Here is a 15,632-nt window from a genome sequence, read left to right as displayed (position 1 = left end):
ATCAGAGATGCCTGAGGTATTGGCGGGAAGGTTCACATTTTTTTCAAATTCTGTAGAGATGTTTTTCTTTCAATATGAATATTTAAAAAAGTTTGAAACATATTTTGTAACACTTTTAATTTTGGTACCACTCTGTTTTTTTTAAGTAACAGGTCGTCAAAAGGTGAGATAACTAAGTACTCACAAGTTCTTATCTCAAGCCTCCCCGTGTGCCTATGAAGACATTTGGTTAATAGAGCGGCGTCGACTGGGTGGTTTAGTCTTATGCGTTAGTAGCAGAATGTGAGGGTACGAATTGGTTTGTATCTAATAATTCTTTTGAAACCCGAAAATTATTGAAAATCCTTTCACGAAAGCCAAGTATTTCGCATTGACGTCCTATTGCGTCCTATGACGTAATATTATCAGCAATTTAAAACTAAAATTTTCAACAGTGTGAGATGACCATACATAATCCAAAAATCAGTTTTCTCAAACTTTTGGAAACAATAAACAAAACTCATCATGCTTTTTGATTTGGGTTCTGGAACTAAATTTTGGAAAATTTCAATTTCGAGTTCAGAGTTTTTGAAAATGAGTTCAGATCCAGAATTCTAGACCTAATTCCACACCTTTTTTTTTTTTCAAAAATCTTGATTGGAATCGGTCTCAGCATCCGTGCAAAATAATTTTTTTTATCATACTGAAAATGTGTGCAAAGTTTCATCCGAATCGGAGTATGTGAAGTCTGATGATGATGGTTTGGGGTGGCTCGGAGAGCAGCAAAAAGTCCGTTACACTGCCCGCCGACCCAACCGGAAGCTACACATTCAATGTGACGGATTTTCCGGGAAATAAAACCATCTTCCTGGTGCATGTGCGGTTGTACGACAGCCGGAGGTGCTACGTAGAAGCTGCGCCCAGACGAGGTACGTATGCAAAATGTATTCATAGTTTACGATAGAGTTAATGATGAAAGAGTGTGAATTTACTAGCGAGCAGAAAAACGAAAACACGGAAGCAACAGGTCACGCACTTAAAAATGAACTCGGGTGAACCTATCATTGTCATATGAACTTTAGATTATGAATATTTATACTTGAGTCCTCTGAATCTGTCATTTAGAATTAGGTACATATTGTCAAATCTGAAATTGGAAATTGCAATCATGAATAAATTTTATTTACGTTTCGTATTCGAAATAGGAAATAGGAAATTGAACTTCGGAATTTTAAATTGGGAATTCTATTTTGGAAATTTGAATGGCTATACTCGGACAAGACTGTGATGTCTGTCCCAACGAAAGTTCATTTTGTTATACTACTTTGAAGGAAGCCTTCAATGCTGGAAAAATTCTTCCCTAAATTCCAACCCTTCAATTACCAAATTGACGGAACTACGGCGGTTCTATTGATTTTGATTTTATTTGATTTTTGAAGCAACTTTATTGTAGTTTACTGATAAATTAAAAAAAAAGAATCAGAGATGCCTGAGGTATTGGCGGGAAGGTTCACATTTTTTTCAAATTCTGTAGAGATGTTTTTCTTTCAATATGAATATTTAAAAAAGTTTGAAACATATTTTGTAACACTTTTAATTTTGGTACCACTCTGTTTTTTTTAAGTAACAGGTCGTCAAAAGGTGAGATAACTAAGTACTCACAAGTTCTTATCTCAAGCCTCCCCGTGTGCCTATGAAGACATTTGGTTAATAGAGCGGCGTCGACTGGGTGGTTTAGTCTTATGCGTTAGTAGCAGAATGTGAGGGTACGAATTGGTTTGTATCTAATAATTCTTTTGAAACCCGAAAATTATTGAAAATCCTTTCACGAAAGCCAAGTATTTCGCATTGACGTCCTATTGCGTCCTATGACGTAATATTATCAGCAATTTAAAACTAAAATTTTCAACAGTGTGAGATGACCATACATAATCCAAAAATCAGTTTTCTCAAACTTTTGGAAACAATAAACAAAACTCATCATGCTTTTTGATTTGGGTTCTGGAACTAAATTTTGGAAAATTTCAATTTCGAGTTCAGAGTTTTTGAAAATGAGTTCAGATCCAGAATTCTAGACCTAATTCCACACCTTTTTTTTTTTCAAAAATCTTGATTGGAATCGGTCTCAGCATCCGTGCAAAATAATTTTTTTTATCATACTGAAAATGTGTGCAAAGTTTCATCCGAATCGGAGTATGTGAAGTCTGATGACTTACTGAATTGCTCAGTTTTCTAATCCACTCTCGAAATGAAGGCGAGAAAAACTCTGTTTACAGTCTTGGCATCTACATCCATGCGAAACTTATGCAAAGTTTCATATAAACCGGAATATGTGAAGTCTGATGATTTGTTTCTTGTCCATTTCTCAAATTGGAAATTGGCATTTTGTATTTAGTATTTAGTGCAGACAGCTTAGAGAAACAATTAATTAGAGCTTGACGTATTTTTACTGTAGCTGCTTGTTATTAACGTTTTCTTATCTCTAATTTCAGTGTTCATACCGAATGATGTGTTTAAGGTAAGTCAATATTTCTATTTCAATATATCTAATTTAATTTAAGTTAATTTACAACTCGCGTTTTCCAACTTTCAATGTCACAACCTATTTGACACCAAAGTATTTATAGTTATTGTACCTTGAAAATTAAGAGGTATACCTTCAAAACATTGATCATAAAGGCAAATCAATATTCAATCTTGCGACCAAAAAACTAGATTTTATAACAAATAATCATTAAATAACTCAATTCTTTTGAAAATCATTTCTCACCGTTAGATATTTGACTGTGTCAGGTAGTTTCATCCAGATTCTTTTTCTAAACAAAGCAAAGTCTTGCCATTACATTCCTTTTGTGAAATTTCACCATTCTATTTCAAAATACTGCGCAGTCGTTTTCAAACTTATAGATTAATTTCCTGGCTAGTACTACAATCCTAAGCGCGCTACGCATTTGTGTGGGTATAAACGAATCTATAATAATCGGTGCATAGCATGCCATGACTACTACGGTGGGTGCAGCTGTCCGCATACGCATGGCTGCCAGATGGCTGACTAAACGTTGCCAGCTGGAAAAATATGGCTGGCAGACATTCTTGTGACCGACTGCCTCACCACTGCCAGATATACAACTCAAACGATACAACCGTATCCACCAGGATTTTTCTACATTGAAATCTTTGACATTTTCAGCGAAGGTGAGAATATAAAAACGCTCGGCTCACTTAGATACAGGCGACTTTGTTTTGTCAAATTGGATTTGACAACCGTCACTGAATCAATTTTGGTAGCTGTCTGGTGGCCATGGCTGCCCAGGTAACCAAAACGCTATGCGGGTGCGCTTGATTATTGAGCAATTTGACGTCTCTGTTACGCACACCGATGCAGCGTATACGGATACTGCGGGGTTCGATTTTACACTGACGTAAAAACATTTATGAATTTTATAATTATACACTGCGGAAAAAGTGCTTAGAGTTTCATTAGTTTACAACGTATGAAACAAGCAAGAATCAGTTCTATTTCGTGTTGAAGATTTTTGTGAACAGTTTTATGGGTTTTCTAAGCATTGCACAATTTTTCGTTCCAAATATTCCTTCAATAATTGGCCCTATGCGGCTCGACAAAATTCACTGGGCATCTTTGGCACACTCGCACTAGTATCAACCACACTAATACATTCACGCGTGGATTGGTCAATTCCCTAGGACAGGACCAGACAACTGGCTTCTTTTTCCAGAAAAATATGTCTCTTCTTATTCCGGTTGCTCCCTGCTGTAAATAATAAATGCCTCGCGATCACTGTTGCCAGTAGAGATAATTATTCATTCTGAAAACTTTCTCCCCTTATAACATGCAATTATTTATCATTTAAAAACACTTAGACAACTGTTATATCGGTCAAAAATATAGCTCTGGATTCATTTTGATCAGATGTTTGTTTTGAAGAAAACGTTTAGTTGAAACAGCATTATAAAATTTTTCTAAAACACTCAATTTTGGGTAATTAATGTTTGCAGCTTGATTAACTAAAGTATTCAACATATTCTATATGAGAAAAATAATAACATACAGAAGTATCCAAAGACTCGGTGCTATTCTCAAACAACATAATCAATATTCTCGTCCATATCACACTTCGTGATTTCAGGCTTTCTCTTTGTATCATCCAGTGATTGTTAAATGTACTCGTATACTTTCCGCATTGACAGGATTTAAAAACAAATTGAACTTAAATTCTATTGAAATTAATTTTGAAAATATGACCCGAAAAATAAAATATCCAAGATCAAGCTACATTGTTACCGACGATACTAACAACACTTTTTCTACCACCCTGCAGTAATCTTGATTTCAACAACTTGTACTTAACGATTTATTAATTTTTTAGTTTGACGTAAAGCCGCCATGACTAAGTTCAGTTTTTGCAATGACTGAGCGGAAATATATATTGGAGAAGCCAAGTGAAAGAAAAACTAACAGAAAAGATGAATTTTTGGAAAAAGATACGCTCAGAGACAGGACTCGAACCTGCGTTCTTATGCATTCCGTGCATACGCGCTACCATTTCGCCACTCTGATCTTGCTTTAGCCACACTAAAACTCACAGACATAGTAGCAACGTACATCGAACATGGTCTACATACGGAATGCATAAGAACGCAGGTTCGAGTCCTGTCTCTGAGCGTATCTTTTTCCAAAAATTCATCTTTTCTGTTAGTTTTTCTTTCACTTGGCTTCTCCAATATATATTTCCGCTCAGTCATTGCAAAAACTGAACTTGTACTTGCTTATGTCAATTTCAACCAATCACGAGCTGGTCCGAAATTGGTCCTAAAAGTGGATTAACAATTGTCAGGTCCTGTCCTAGTCAATTCCAAGCACTCAGCTGCTGCCCAACGTTGCCAGGTATACCGATTTCTCGGTGTGTTCTCCAAAAATACCGATAATTTACTGATCATACAGATAAATACCGATTTTTTGTTTTAGTTGGAATAGGCATGAGAAAAGGTTGTCGTAATACCTTTTTTTGCTCACTGAACTGAGCTCCAGTAAAATTTTCCTGGTATTTATGTAGCAGAGATTTGGATACCGATATGATACCGATAATTTTTTGCGCCGGATACAGGTTTTTGGAAAAACGACCTGACAACGCTGCTGCTGCCACCATTTTGATACGAGCATCCACACAGATAAAGGACTATTCTGTCATATCCGGTCCGGTTCAGTGCCGGCACGACACCGTGCAAGGATACTGATATTATTTCATTTGTTTTCTATGCGCGCATCTACACCTATCCGGCACCATGCCGTTTCAGTGCAGCTCGCCGTCAGTGTAGCGTCCGTCCGGCAAAGTCAAATTCGTCGTCTCCGATATTTTTTATTTATTCATGTATTTCATGTAAGGCCCTTTCACAGCGATTTCGGTCTTTAATCACACAATTAATGCACGCTAATACTTGCATTGAGGTAATTCTCCAAAAGTATACCATGACAATCCCAGAAACCCAGCCTTCCATGCACTCGTGCCGCTTCGAAGCACGACTTCAGTCCTTTGTCGAGTAATCATTTTGTTCTCTAGCGTATAATAATGAATCCATCCAAACATGTACTCGAAAGTGCACTTGCGTTCGTCTTTTTAGTCCTAAATAAGTATATGCGAGATCCAGCGGCAGGATAACTTCCTCATCTGCAGAATCTTACCCAACTTTGGTAAGTTCGCACACTTTCTCTTTCCGGTCATCCAGTACAATTTAGTGTCTTTTTTATTATTGTCCTTTATTGTGCCCTGGATTTAACCTCCATTTCATTTAGTTTTGACGATGTTCGCTTCGCATCATTCATTATTATTCTGATTTCGGGAGGGGCCAGGCCCCTCGCCCTCCCCCCCGCCCCCCTCACTAGGTACGTGACGTAATCGACACATACAATGGTTACAGACGATCCGCCTCCTTCCGTCACCGTCACCGGAACGTCAAAAATCGGACGTTTGACCGGATGAGCTCTTCAGTCACTTCAGTTAATCGTTCAGTTCACGAGATTTCCCTTCAGACGCCTGGCAGCGTCTGCCAGAAGGTCGAATTTCGGCAAGAGTCTGGCAACAATGCAACGACCGTTTCCCGCAGAGAATTTCGCCTAGCGGTTATTAACGGTTCTGTTTTTGCCGGATTTTTGCCACTCAAGACTGGCAGAACCGTTTTGAATCGGTTCTATTTAGTGCCTTTGATTTTATTTTTATCTTTTTTTATATATATAAAAAATAGGTATAGAATTCGCTCAAACTTTCGAAAAATTTTCCGAGGCCCGGAGGACCGAATGTCATATACCAATCGATTCAGCTCGACGAACTGAGCAAATGTCTGTGTGTGTGTCTGTATGTGTGTTGTCAACTAAGAGGTCGAGATCTCAGAGATGGCTGGACCGATTTTGATCAAACTAGTCGCAAATGAAAGGTCTCCCCGTCACCCAAAACGCTATTGAATGGTTTTGAGATCGGATGTTTACTTTTTGAGTTATACGAAGTTTTATGTCAAAATTTTCAGTTTTTTGACAGTATCTGTCACAATTGACCTTGAAAACAGAATATGTTTTCAGACTTAGATTCCGCACGGTAATAGCTATCCAACAAGCCATAGATTGTTAAAATCCGTCCATTTTTAACGGAGATATCGAATTTTTTGTGTAAGCGACTTTTCCCCCATATTCCAGCAGTAGAAGTTCTGAGCGCTGTATGGCAAAGAAAGGCTTGGGAGCAACGTAAAACACGATTTTATACTGTTCCATACAATAGTTTCTAAGTACCAAAAAGACTGTGAACAGCATTATTTTTCATGACATTTTGCCTCGGACCAATTTTAGCACGGTTCGTTTTTGGCAACATAATCGATCGAATATGACATATTGGAAAGATGGCAGTACTTCCAAATTCTGAACAATTTCATAATTATATTGATTTAAACTGCTTACAGCAATAAATGCTGGAAGAACAAAACACCCATATACCATTTGAATCAGTTTGTCGAGATCAGCAAATGCGTATGTGACAAATAATTTCACTCAATTTTTTACCTTATTTTCGAAGATGACTCAACCGTTTTCTACAAACTCAGATTCATATGAAAATTCGTATGCTCCTAAACAAGGTTCCTGAATTATGTTTGGATCCGACTTCCGGTTCCGGAACTACAGGATGATATGTGAAACGAACTTAAAATTGTGTAACTTATTTTCCTCGTAGATGGCTGAACCGATCTAAGATTCAAATGATATCTAAGAATCATCTAAGATTTGCTGATTTGAATAGTCGACAACCAAATAAACTTATTTCAGTTTTAGTGGTATTCAGTTTTCGATTCGGAAGGCACCCAACAATTTAACTCGTACTACGATTTCTCAAAGATGTCTATACTGATTTTTAAACATATTGAAACAAATGTAAACTAATCAGGTGAATTTGTCTGACTTCGGCTACACCGATTTTCGAATTCCGTCTCCAGTATGGAATCGTTTCTCAAAGCTCAATCGTTTTCTCAAATAAAGCCAAATCGAATTTCAGAAAAAAATTCAAATTAAAATAAACTTATAGTCCCACACAAAATTAATTAATTTTATTCAATGCTGACTTCCGATTCTGGAATTACAGGAGGATGAATTTTTAAATTTCAAACCGATATAGAAGATGATAATCCCGAAAAGCTTGAAAGTTGGACTCAAAACTGTTGCAATTTATTCGTCATATGGCCATACGAATCGGTTTGGTTTATGCTGGTTCCTGAATACCGGCTCTGGAAGTACCTTAAATTACCGTAAATTCTAAAGTGGAACTCACTTCGACATATCATGAAAAGTTTAATCGATTGTAACCTTTTTAGATAGAGTAATGAGTGATTTAAATGTCAAATTGCAGCTTAAAACGACGGTCATTAAAATAATGTCATGAAAACCGAAGAATATTCATGAAAAAAACACATGCGGATTGATAAAAAAAGGTATCATCTCACTGATAGGTGGATTAAGCACGTTTTCTAAAAATAATTTCCTGGTTCCTGGTGTATAAAAATTTAGTTGCGACAATAAAGAAGGTGATTGAATGCGTTGAGAAATAATGTTGCTGATAAAATAAAGCATTGCAAGGTCGGGGCGTTCTTTAAGTGTTTGAATATTGATGAGCATGCAGCGTGCTTCATATGATGGTAGAGGAAATGCTGTCCAGTTTAATTTACGAAGTGCATATAAAAGAAATTGTTTTTGAATAGATTCGATGCGTTCTTCCATACTAGGCTGCAATATTCCAGAATTTGTCTGACATATGTAATGTATAATAATTTAATTGTGTATGGGTCCTGAAAGTTATGACTGAAGCGTTTAATAAAGCCCAGCATGCTATTAGCATTATTGATTATGGTATTGTAGTGTTCCACAAAAGTGAGCTTGGAGTCTAAGATTACGCCTAAATCTCTTACAATTTTACATTTTTCTACAAGTTGATTTCCTAGGTGTATGTTTGTAGATATAGTTTCATTTTTCCTACTGAAAGTTATTGAGTTACATTTTTTTTTTAAATTGAGTTGGAGTAGACTTTTGCAGCAACAAATGTGGAATAGATTGATTTCCTTTTGGAATATTACAGCGTCGTTGATATTTTTAATTTCCATGAAGAGTTTCATGTCGTCTGCATATATAAGCACTTTCAGATTTTTGAGTATGAAGGAAAAGCCGTTTATATGTAAAATGAAAAGGAGAGGCCCTAAGTGAGAGCCCTGAGGTACGCCAGAAGTTACATTAATTGGTTCAGACAGAATGTTTTGGCAGCGGACTACCTGTACACGATTCGTTAAGTATGATTTGAGCCATTCAAGAAGAGTATGTTTTATGCCATATTTTTGTAGTTTGTGTAGAAGTAAAGGTATGTCAATACGGTCGAAGGCTTTGCTAAAGTCAGTGTAAAGAGTTTCTACGTAGTTGCCGGCGTCCATTGTATTCAGAGTGAATGTCATAAATTCTAAGAAATTTGTTGTAGTTGAGCGGCCTTTAAAAAAGCCATGTTGTTTGTTTGTTATTACATTTTTAAGTTGATGAAAAAGTTTTTCGTTTACAATTTTTTCAAATAATTTTGGAATGCATGAGATAATGGCTATTCCACGGTAGTTCCGAATGTTAGATTTTGCACCAGATTTAAATATTGGCATAAGAAAGGAAGATTTCCATGCTTTAGGAAAAGTACATTTATTAAGTGATAAGTTAAAAAGTAGTTGTAGTGGTAGTGTAAGTTCTTCAGCAAGAATTTTTAAAAATATTGGTGGTATACTGTCAGGTCCAGGCCCTTTTGAGGCGTCTAAGTTTTTCAGTGCTGTCGAAATGTCATGTTCTGATAGATAGTTTACAGAGATGGAGTTGGAAAATGCAGGTATGAAAGAGAAGTATTCACGGTCACGGTCAGTTTCTGAATAAGATGTATATACTTCTTGGAAAAAATTTGCAAAGTGATTGCAGATTTCTGTACTATTTTGCCCTACATGTTCGTCGAGGTGCATTTGAGATGGAAAGTTTTTTTTTTATTCAATAATGTAATATAATTTTAGGCACACTGCTTAAGCTCTAAGATGCCAAGAGTATTTTCTAATCTTACTTAACGACTAACTTAAAACTATAATAGTATCATTTGACTATGTCGTCTCGGGTTCTCGTAAATCGTAATGGCGATCGGCAGTGGTCGATGAATTGAGTGTTGCATGAGTCTTCCAGATGGCGTTGGTCCGTGTGGGTCCGCAGGAAACACCCCCAGGCTACGAAGGCCCGGCGGGTGGCCCGCATGCTGGTTTTCGACTGAAGCGGTCTTCCGTGGGCGGTGATGATGATATTGCCGAAGAAAATGAAAGAGAAGTAAATATTGTGGAAAACGTGGCAAAAAAGGGGATGTGGGAACAAAATGTTTGAAAACGACAGAGATCTAATTAGTTGCCATCGAGATGGAGAAGAGACAGGGAAGGGGGAACGAAAAAGTTAGTAACAAAAAAAAAGATCTTGTTAGTTCCAATGAAGATGGTGGACAGGGACGGGGATCGAGAGAATCGGGCGGATGTTAGTGTCGAACCTGTAGGTGGATATTATACTTTCTGAGCGAGGAATAACACATTACACTTGTATATCAATGTGTTTGAGGTACTGGTATATGAGAAGCATATATAAACTATCCCGACTCGCCAACACATCCCGAACCGGAACCTCAGGCGGTCTACCTCGGGCCCTAAGGGATTCCAGTAGCTTCGACCTGGCGTCACGATACTCTACGCACGACCACACGACATGCTCGATGTCCTGATAACCGTCGCCACAGGTGCAGAGACCGCTCTCCGCAAGCCCAACACGCCGGAGATGTGCGTTGAAGGTGTAGTGATTTGACATGAGCCGCGACATAACACGAATGAAATCGCGACTCACGTTCATCCCCCTGAACCAAGGTTTCGTCGATACCTTAGGGATAATGGAATGTAGCCATCGTCCCTGTTCGCCATTGCTCCATGAAGTTTGCCAACTTTCGAGAGTTTTCTGACGAGAGATACTGAAAAATTCATTGAAGCAGATTGGTCTTTCATAAATATCACCTTCCAATGCGCCCACTTTAGCCAATGAGTCTGCCTTTTCATTGCCCGGAATGGAACAATGCGAAGGGGCCCAGACTAACGATATTAAATAAGACCGTTCAGATAAAGTTCTCAAATGTTCCCGTATTTTCCCCAGGAAATATGGGGGATACTTTCCTGACTTCATTGCCCGGAGAGCTTCTATTGAACTTAGACTGTCCGTGACAATGAAGTAATGGTCTTTGGGCAAGGTTTCAATGATCTCGAGGGTGTACTGAATAGCAGCTAATTCTGCGACGTAGACTGAAGCCGGATCACTGAGTTTGTGAGAAGCGGTGATGTTCTGATTGAAGATTCCGAAGCCTGTGGACCTGTTGATGTTTGATCCGTCAGTGTAAAACATCTTTTCACAGTTGACTGTTCTAAATTTGTTATAAAAAATATTTGGGGCTACTCGAGGGCGTACGTGATCCGGAATTCCACGAATCTCTTCTCTCATGGATGTGTCGAAAAACACAGTAGAATTAGAAGTATCCAAGAAATGAGCACGGTTGGAAACAAACGAAGAAGGATTAATATTCTGAGCCATGTAATCAAAATACAAGGACATAAAACGGGTCTGAGAATTGAGCTCGACAAGCCTTTCGAAATTTTCAATCACCATCGGATTCAAGATGTCGCATCGGATTAGCAATCGATATGAGAGATCCCAGAATCGATTTTTCAATGGTAAGACGCCCGCGAGCACTTCGAGACTCATCGTATGAGTCGACTGCATGCAACCTAAGGCAATACGCAAACAACGATACTGAATTCTTTCCAGTTTAATGAAATGGGTGTTCGCGGCGGATCGGAAGCAGAAGCATCCATATTCCATTACGGACAATATCGTTGTTTGGTACTGCCTGATCAGATCTCCTGGGTGGGCACCCCACCAAGTTCCGGTTATTGTGCGAAGAAAATTAATTCTCTGCCTGCATTTTTGTTTCAGATACCTAACATGACATCCCCAGGTGCCTTTGGAGTCGAACCAGACCCCGAGATATTTGAATGTGGAGACCTGAGCTATGGTTTCACCCCTTAGTTGAAGCTGTAGTTGTGCTGGTTCTCGCTTCCTTGAAAATACAACCAGCCCAGTTTTCTCCGTAGAGAACTCGATACCAAGTTGAAGAGCCCATGTCGACAAGTTGTCGAGGGTATCTTGTAATGGTCCTTGGAGATCGGCAGCTTTGGGTCCTATAATGGACACAACGCTGTCGTCGGCAAGTTGTCTTAGCGTGCAAGATGTGTTGATACATTTATCGATGTCGTTTACGTAAAAATTGTATAAAAGGGGGCTTAAGCATGAGCCCTGAGGAAGACCCATGTAACTGAATCGTATTGTCGACAAATCACCATGTGCAAAATACATGTGTTTCTCGGACAATAGATTATATAAAAAGGTGTTCAAAACCGGCGAAAGACCATGCTGGTGCAGCTTCTTAGATAGGATATTTATAGAAACTGAATCAAAAGCCCCCTTGATATCTAGAAATACTGATGCCATTTGTTCTTTACGAGCAAATGCCATTTGAATTTCGGTTGAGAGCAACGCAAGACAATCGTTCGTTCCTTTACCCCTTTCAGATGCCGAATTGTGTATCTGAAAGTAAACCATTAGTCTCGACCCAATTGTCTAGACGGAAGAGAATCATTTTTTCGAACAACTTCCGGATACAGGAAAGCATAGCAATCGACCGATACGAATTGTGATCGGAAGCTGGTTTCCCAGGTTTTTGAATGGCGATAACTCTCACTTGTCTCCAGTCGTGTGGAACAATATTACCCTCGAGGAACTTGTTAAATAAATTCAGCAAGCGCCTTTTGGCAGAGTCAGGAAGATTTTTCAACAAGTTGAATTTAATTCTGTCTAACCCCGGGGCTTTATTGTTACACGACAAGAGCGCAAGTGAGAACTCTACCATCGAAAACGGTGTTTCGTTTGTATTCGAAGTCGCGGCGCGGGATATCTTCTGTTCCGGAACAGAATCAGGACATACTTTTTTAGCGAAATCGAATATCCAGCGGTTAGAATATTCCTCGCTTTCGTTCGTTGTGTTTTGGTTGCGCATTCGTCGGGCTGTGTTCCAAAGAGTGCTCATCGATGTTTCTTTTGTTAATCCGTCAACAAACCGTCGCCAGTAACCTAGTTTCTTTGCTTTAACTAAGTTCTTCATTTGCTTATCTAGTGCTGCGTAATTTCTATAATTATCAGGTGTTCCATATTTTCTGAACTTTTTGAATGCTAAAGATCTTTCCGCGTTCAGTGATGAGCACTCTTTGTCCCACCACGGGTTGGGAGGACGAATGTTGGTATTCGCGCCGGGTACACGTTTTGTCTGAGCTTGAATCGCAGTGTCGAGAATCAAGCCAGCCATAAACGTATACTCTTCCTCCGGAGGAAGTTCTTGTGTTGTTTCTAGTTTCTCAGATATCGATATTGCGTAGCATTTCCAATCAATATTTCGTGTGAGGCCATACAAAACATTGATTGTTTCCGATGGTCTTAATCCGCTGGCGATTGAAATTACGATAGGCAGATGATCGCTACCGTGGGGATCAGGGATTACCTTCCACGTGCAATCCAACCGTAGCGATGTCGAGCAAAGGGATAAGTCCAGCGCACTTGGTCTTGCTGGTGGTGCGGGAATTCGTGTCATTTCTCCCGTATTCAAGATTGTCATATTGAAGTTGTCGCAAATATCATGGATCATAGCTGATCTGTTATCATCATGAAGACAACCCCATCCCGTACCGTGAGAGTTAAAGTCTCCTAGAACTAACGTCGGTGCGGGAAGAAGTTGCATGATACTGCTGAGCCAGTGTTACCCAACTGAGGCTCTAGGGGGAATATAGATGGAAGCAATACAAAGGTCCTTGCCTTTAATTGTGACATGACATGCGACAACTTCAATACCTGATATCGAGGGGAGGTTAATTCGAAAGAAGGAATAGCACTTTTTTATCCCCAAAAGTACTCCTCCGTAGGGATTATCTCGATCCAGGCGAATAATGTTAAAATCGTGGAAGTTTAGTGATACATCAGAAGTTAACCAAGTTTCGCACAATGCAAATGCGTCACATTTCAGATTATTTACTAAGTATTTAAAAGGATCTATTTTCGGGATGATACTTCTACAGTTCCACTGTAAAACAGTGATCGAATCCTTGACCTCGTTCGAAAAATTAGCCATCGAAGGAAACGATTGCTGAGAGGAGGGGCCATTTTGCAGTCAGCTGCATCAAAAACATTTTAACTTTTGGCAGGAAAGTCATCAAAATACCTTTTAGGGGGTCAGAAATGTTGAAGACGGAAAATATAAAGTCCACAATGTCACTGAATTTTACAAGTCAAGCACTTGATGTGTTTTCTGGTTCCTTGGGGACTTTCGGGGTTTTGGGTGTCCCCGGAAGTGTTGGATATTCTTTCTCCGATTTCAAGTCTCCGGAACTAGGAGCTTTTGGCTTCTTCTTTTCGTTTTTTTACCAACACTTCCTTCTGCTGTTACTTTTGGAGGGCCTTCAAGAGATATCTTCGAACCCTTTCTAGGGAGTTTAGGAGATGATATATTTTTCCTCTTCCTAAAACTACGAGGGACAGTTGAAGATGTACCTTCTTGAGGATCGTCAGAGTCGCAATCGTCCGCAGACAAACAGGTGTAGGGGTTCTGTTCAGGTGGTGTGGCGATTTTCAGCATTTCTGCGAACGAGCGGTTTGATCGTTGCTTGAGAGATCGTTTCAAATGATCTCCACGCAATTTATACGCAGAACATGCTGTGAGGTCATGCGGGGCCGCCCCACAGTAAAGACACTTTTCAATGTCTCTGTCGCAAACGCCATCCGCATGACTCTCTCCACACTTCGAGCAGCGGGGCCGATTTCCACAATGGGAAGCTGTGTGTCCTAGTTGTTGACAACTAGTGCAATTCATTACCCGTGGTACGAAAAGTCGTACAGGTAGACGAACCCTGTCCAGGAGAACGAATTTCGGCAAAGCCGAGCCGGAGAAGGTCACCCGATACGAGTCCGAGTGGGGATAAGACTTTGTCCCATCCGCGGCGATCGATACTGAATGCAAACGTTTGCAGTCCAGTATCTTGACATTCTTAAGCAAGGGATCTTTAAAACATCCGACCCCATGTTTGAGAATGTCCTCGCATGTCAGACTGGGATCCGTGATCACTCCGTCTATCTCGACTTCGCGAGCTGGTATGTAAACGCGGTAGTCCCGCGTAAAGTGATCGTTTCGAGCGATCTCATTAGCATGTTTCAGACTGGTCAACGAGACCCTGAGCTTATCGGGACGAGTTTTTGAGATAAATTTCAATGTTGGATATTTCGACGTCAAGTCATTAGATATTTTCAAAATATTAAGCGGTTTATTCTTCTCTTTGGTCCGAAAATAAACCACATAAAGGCCGGCCGAGGGTGAAGGCTCTTCGGGATACTGTTTAACCCGGTGAGTCTTACTATTTGGAGCAGATTTAGAATCTGTTTCCATTTTATCTTCGGGGGGCAGGGTAGAATTTAATGGACTTGCCATAGCGCGGTTGAGGTTCCGCGCAAATTATAGGGGGAGTCAAAATATAAGACGATAAAGGGACACGAAGGAAAAAAAAATATAATACTTAGCTAATGATCCGTAGCAACTCGGCCGCTGAAGCCAAGCGTTAGTTACAACGGCCTCTGAGAATTAATATGCACACAGCACCGGTTCACGGCACCACACTAAACGTCCGTTCACTGTTCGTATTGTTTTAACACAATAGCACCCGGCACTGTCTAACTGTATTTATTGTTTATACTGTATTGATCTACTGCACAAGCTCGCGAATACAAAAGATTTGATATTAAATGACCTTGAAACGGATTAGAATGGATTAACGCACAGCTGCTCTAATGCAAACTACCATCCGATCGATACGACGGTCACGAAAGGAATGGTCCGCATTACGTTGATTGAAGTCGCCAAAAATATGAAGCTTTACTTCAGGTTCCATATTCGAAATAATTGTGTCTAAAGATTGAAAGA

At 39.5% G+C, this 15,632-nt stretch overlaps 1 protein-coding gene across 1 annotated transcript in view; it reads left to right on the top strand.

The window, feature by feature from the left end:
• Positions 1-15,632, top strand: part of LOC131429253 (uncharacterized) — a 367,830-nt gene that overhangs the window by 189,565 nt on the left and 162,633 nt on the right. The window contains exons 8-9 of the mRNA XM_058593304.1: positions 727-908; positions 2,472-2,497. Coding sequence (XP_058449287.1) covers positions 727-908; positions 2,472-2,497 — 208 coding nt within the window. The remainder of the gene's footprint in view (positions 1-726; positions 909-2,471; positions 2,498-15,632) is intronic.

The sequence above is a fragment of the Malaya genurostris genome, chromosome 2 (assembly GCF_030247185.1).
Source record: "Malaya genurostris strain Urasoe2022 chromosome 2, Malgen_1.1, whole genome shotgun sequence".
Taxonomy (NCBI): Eukaryota; Metazoa; Arthropoda; class Insecta; order Diptera; family Culicidae; genus Malaya; species Malaya genurostris.
The sequence above is the reverse complement of the archived record's forward strand: the minus strand, read 5'-3'. Positions and strand labels throughout refer to the sequence as shown.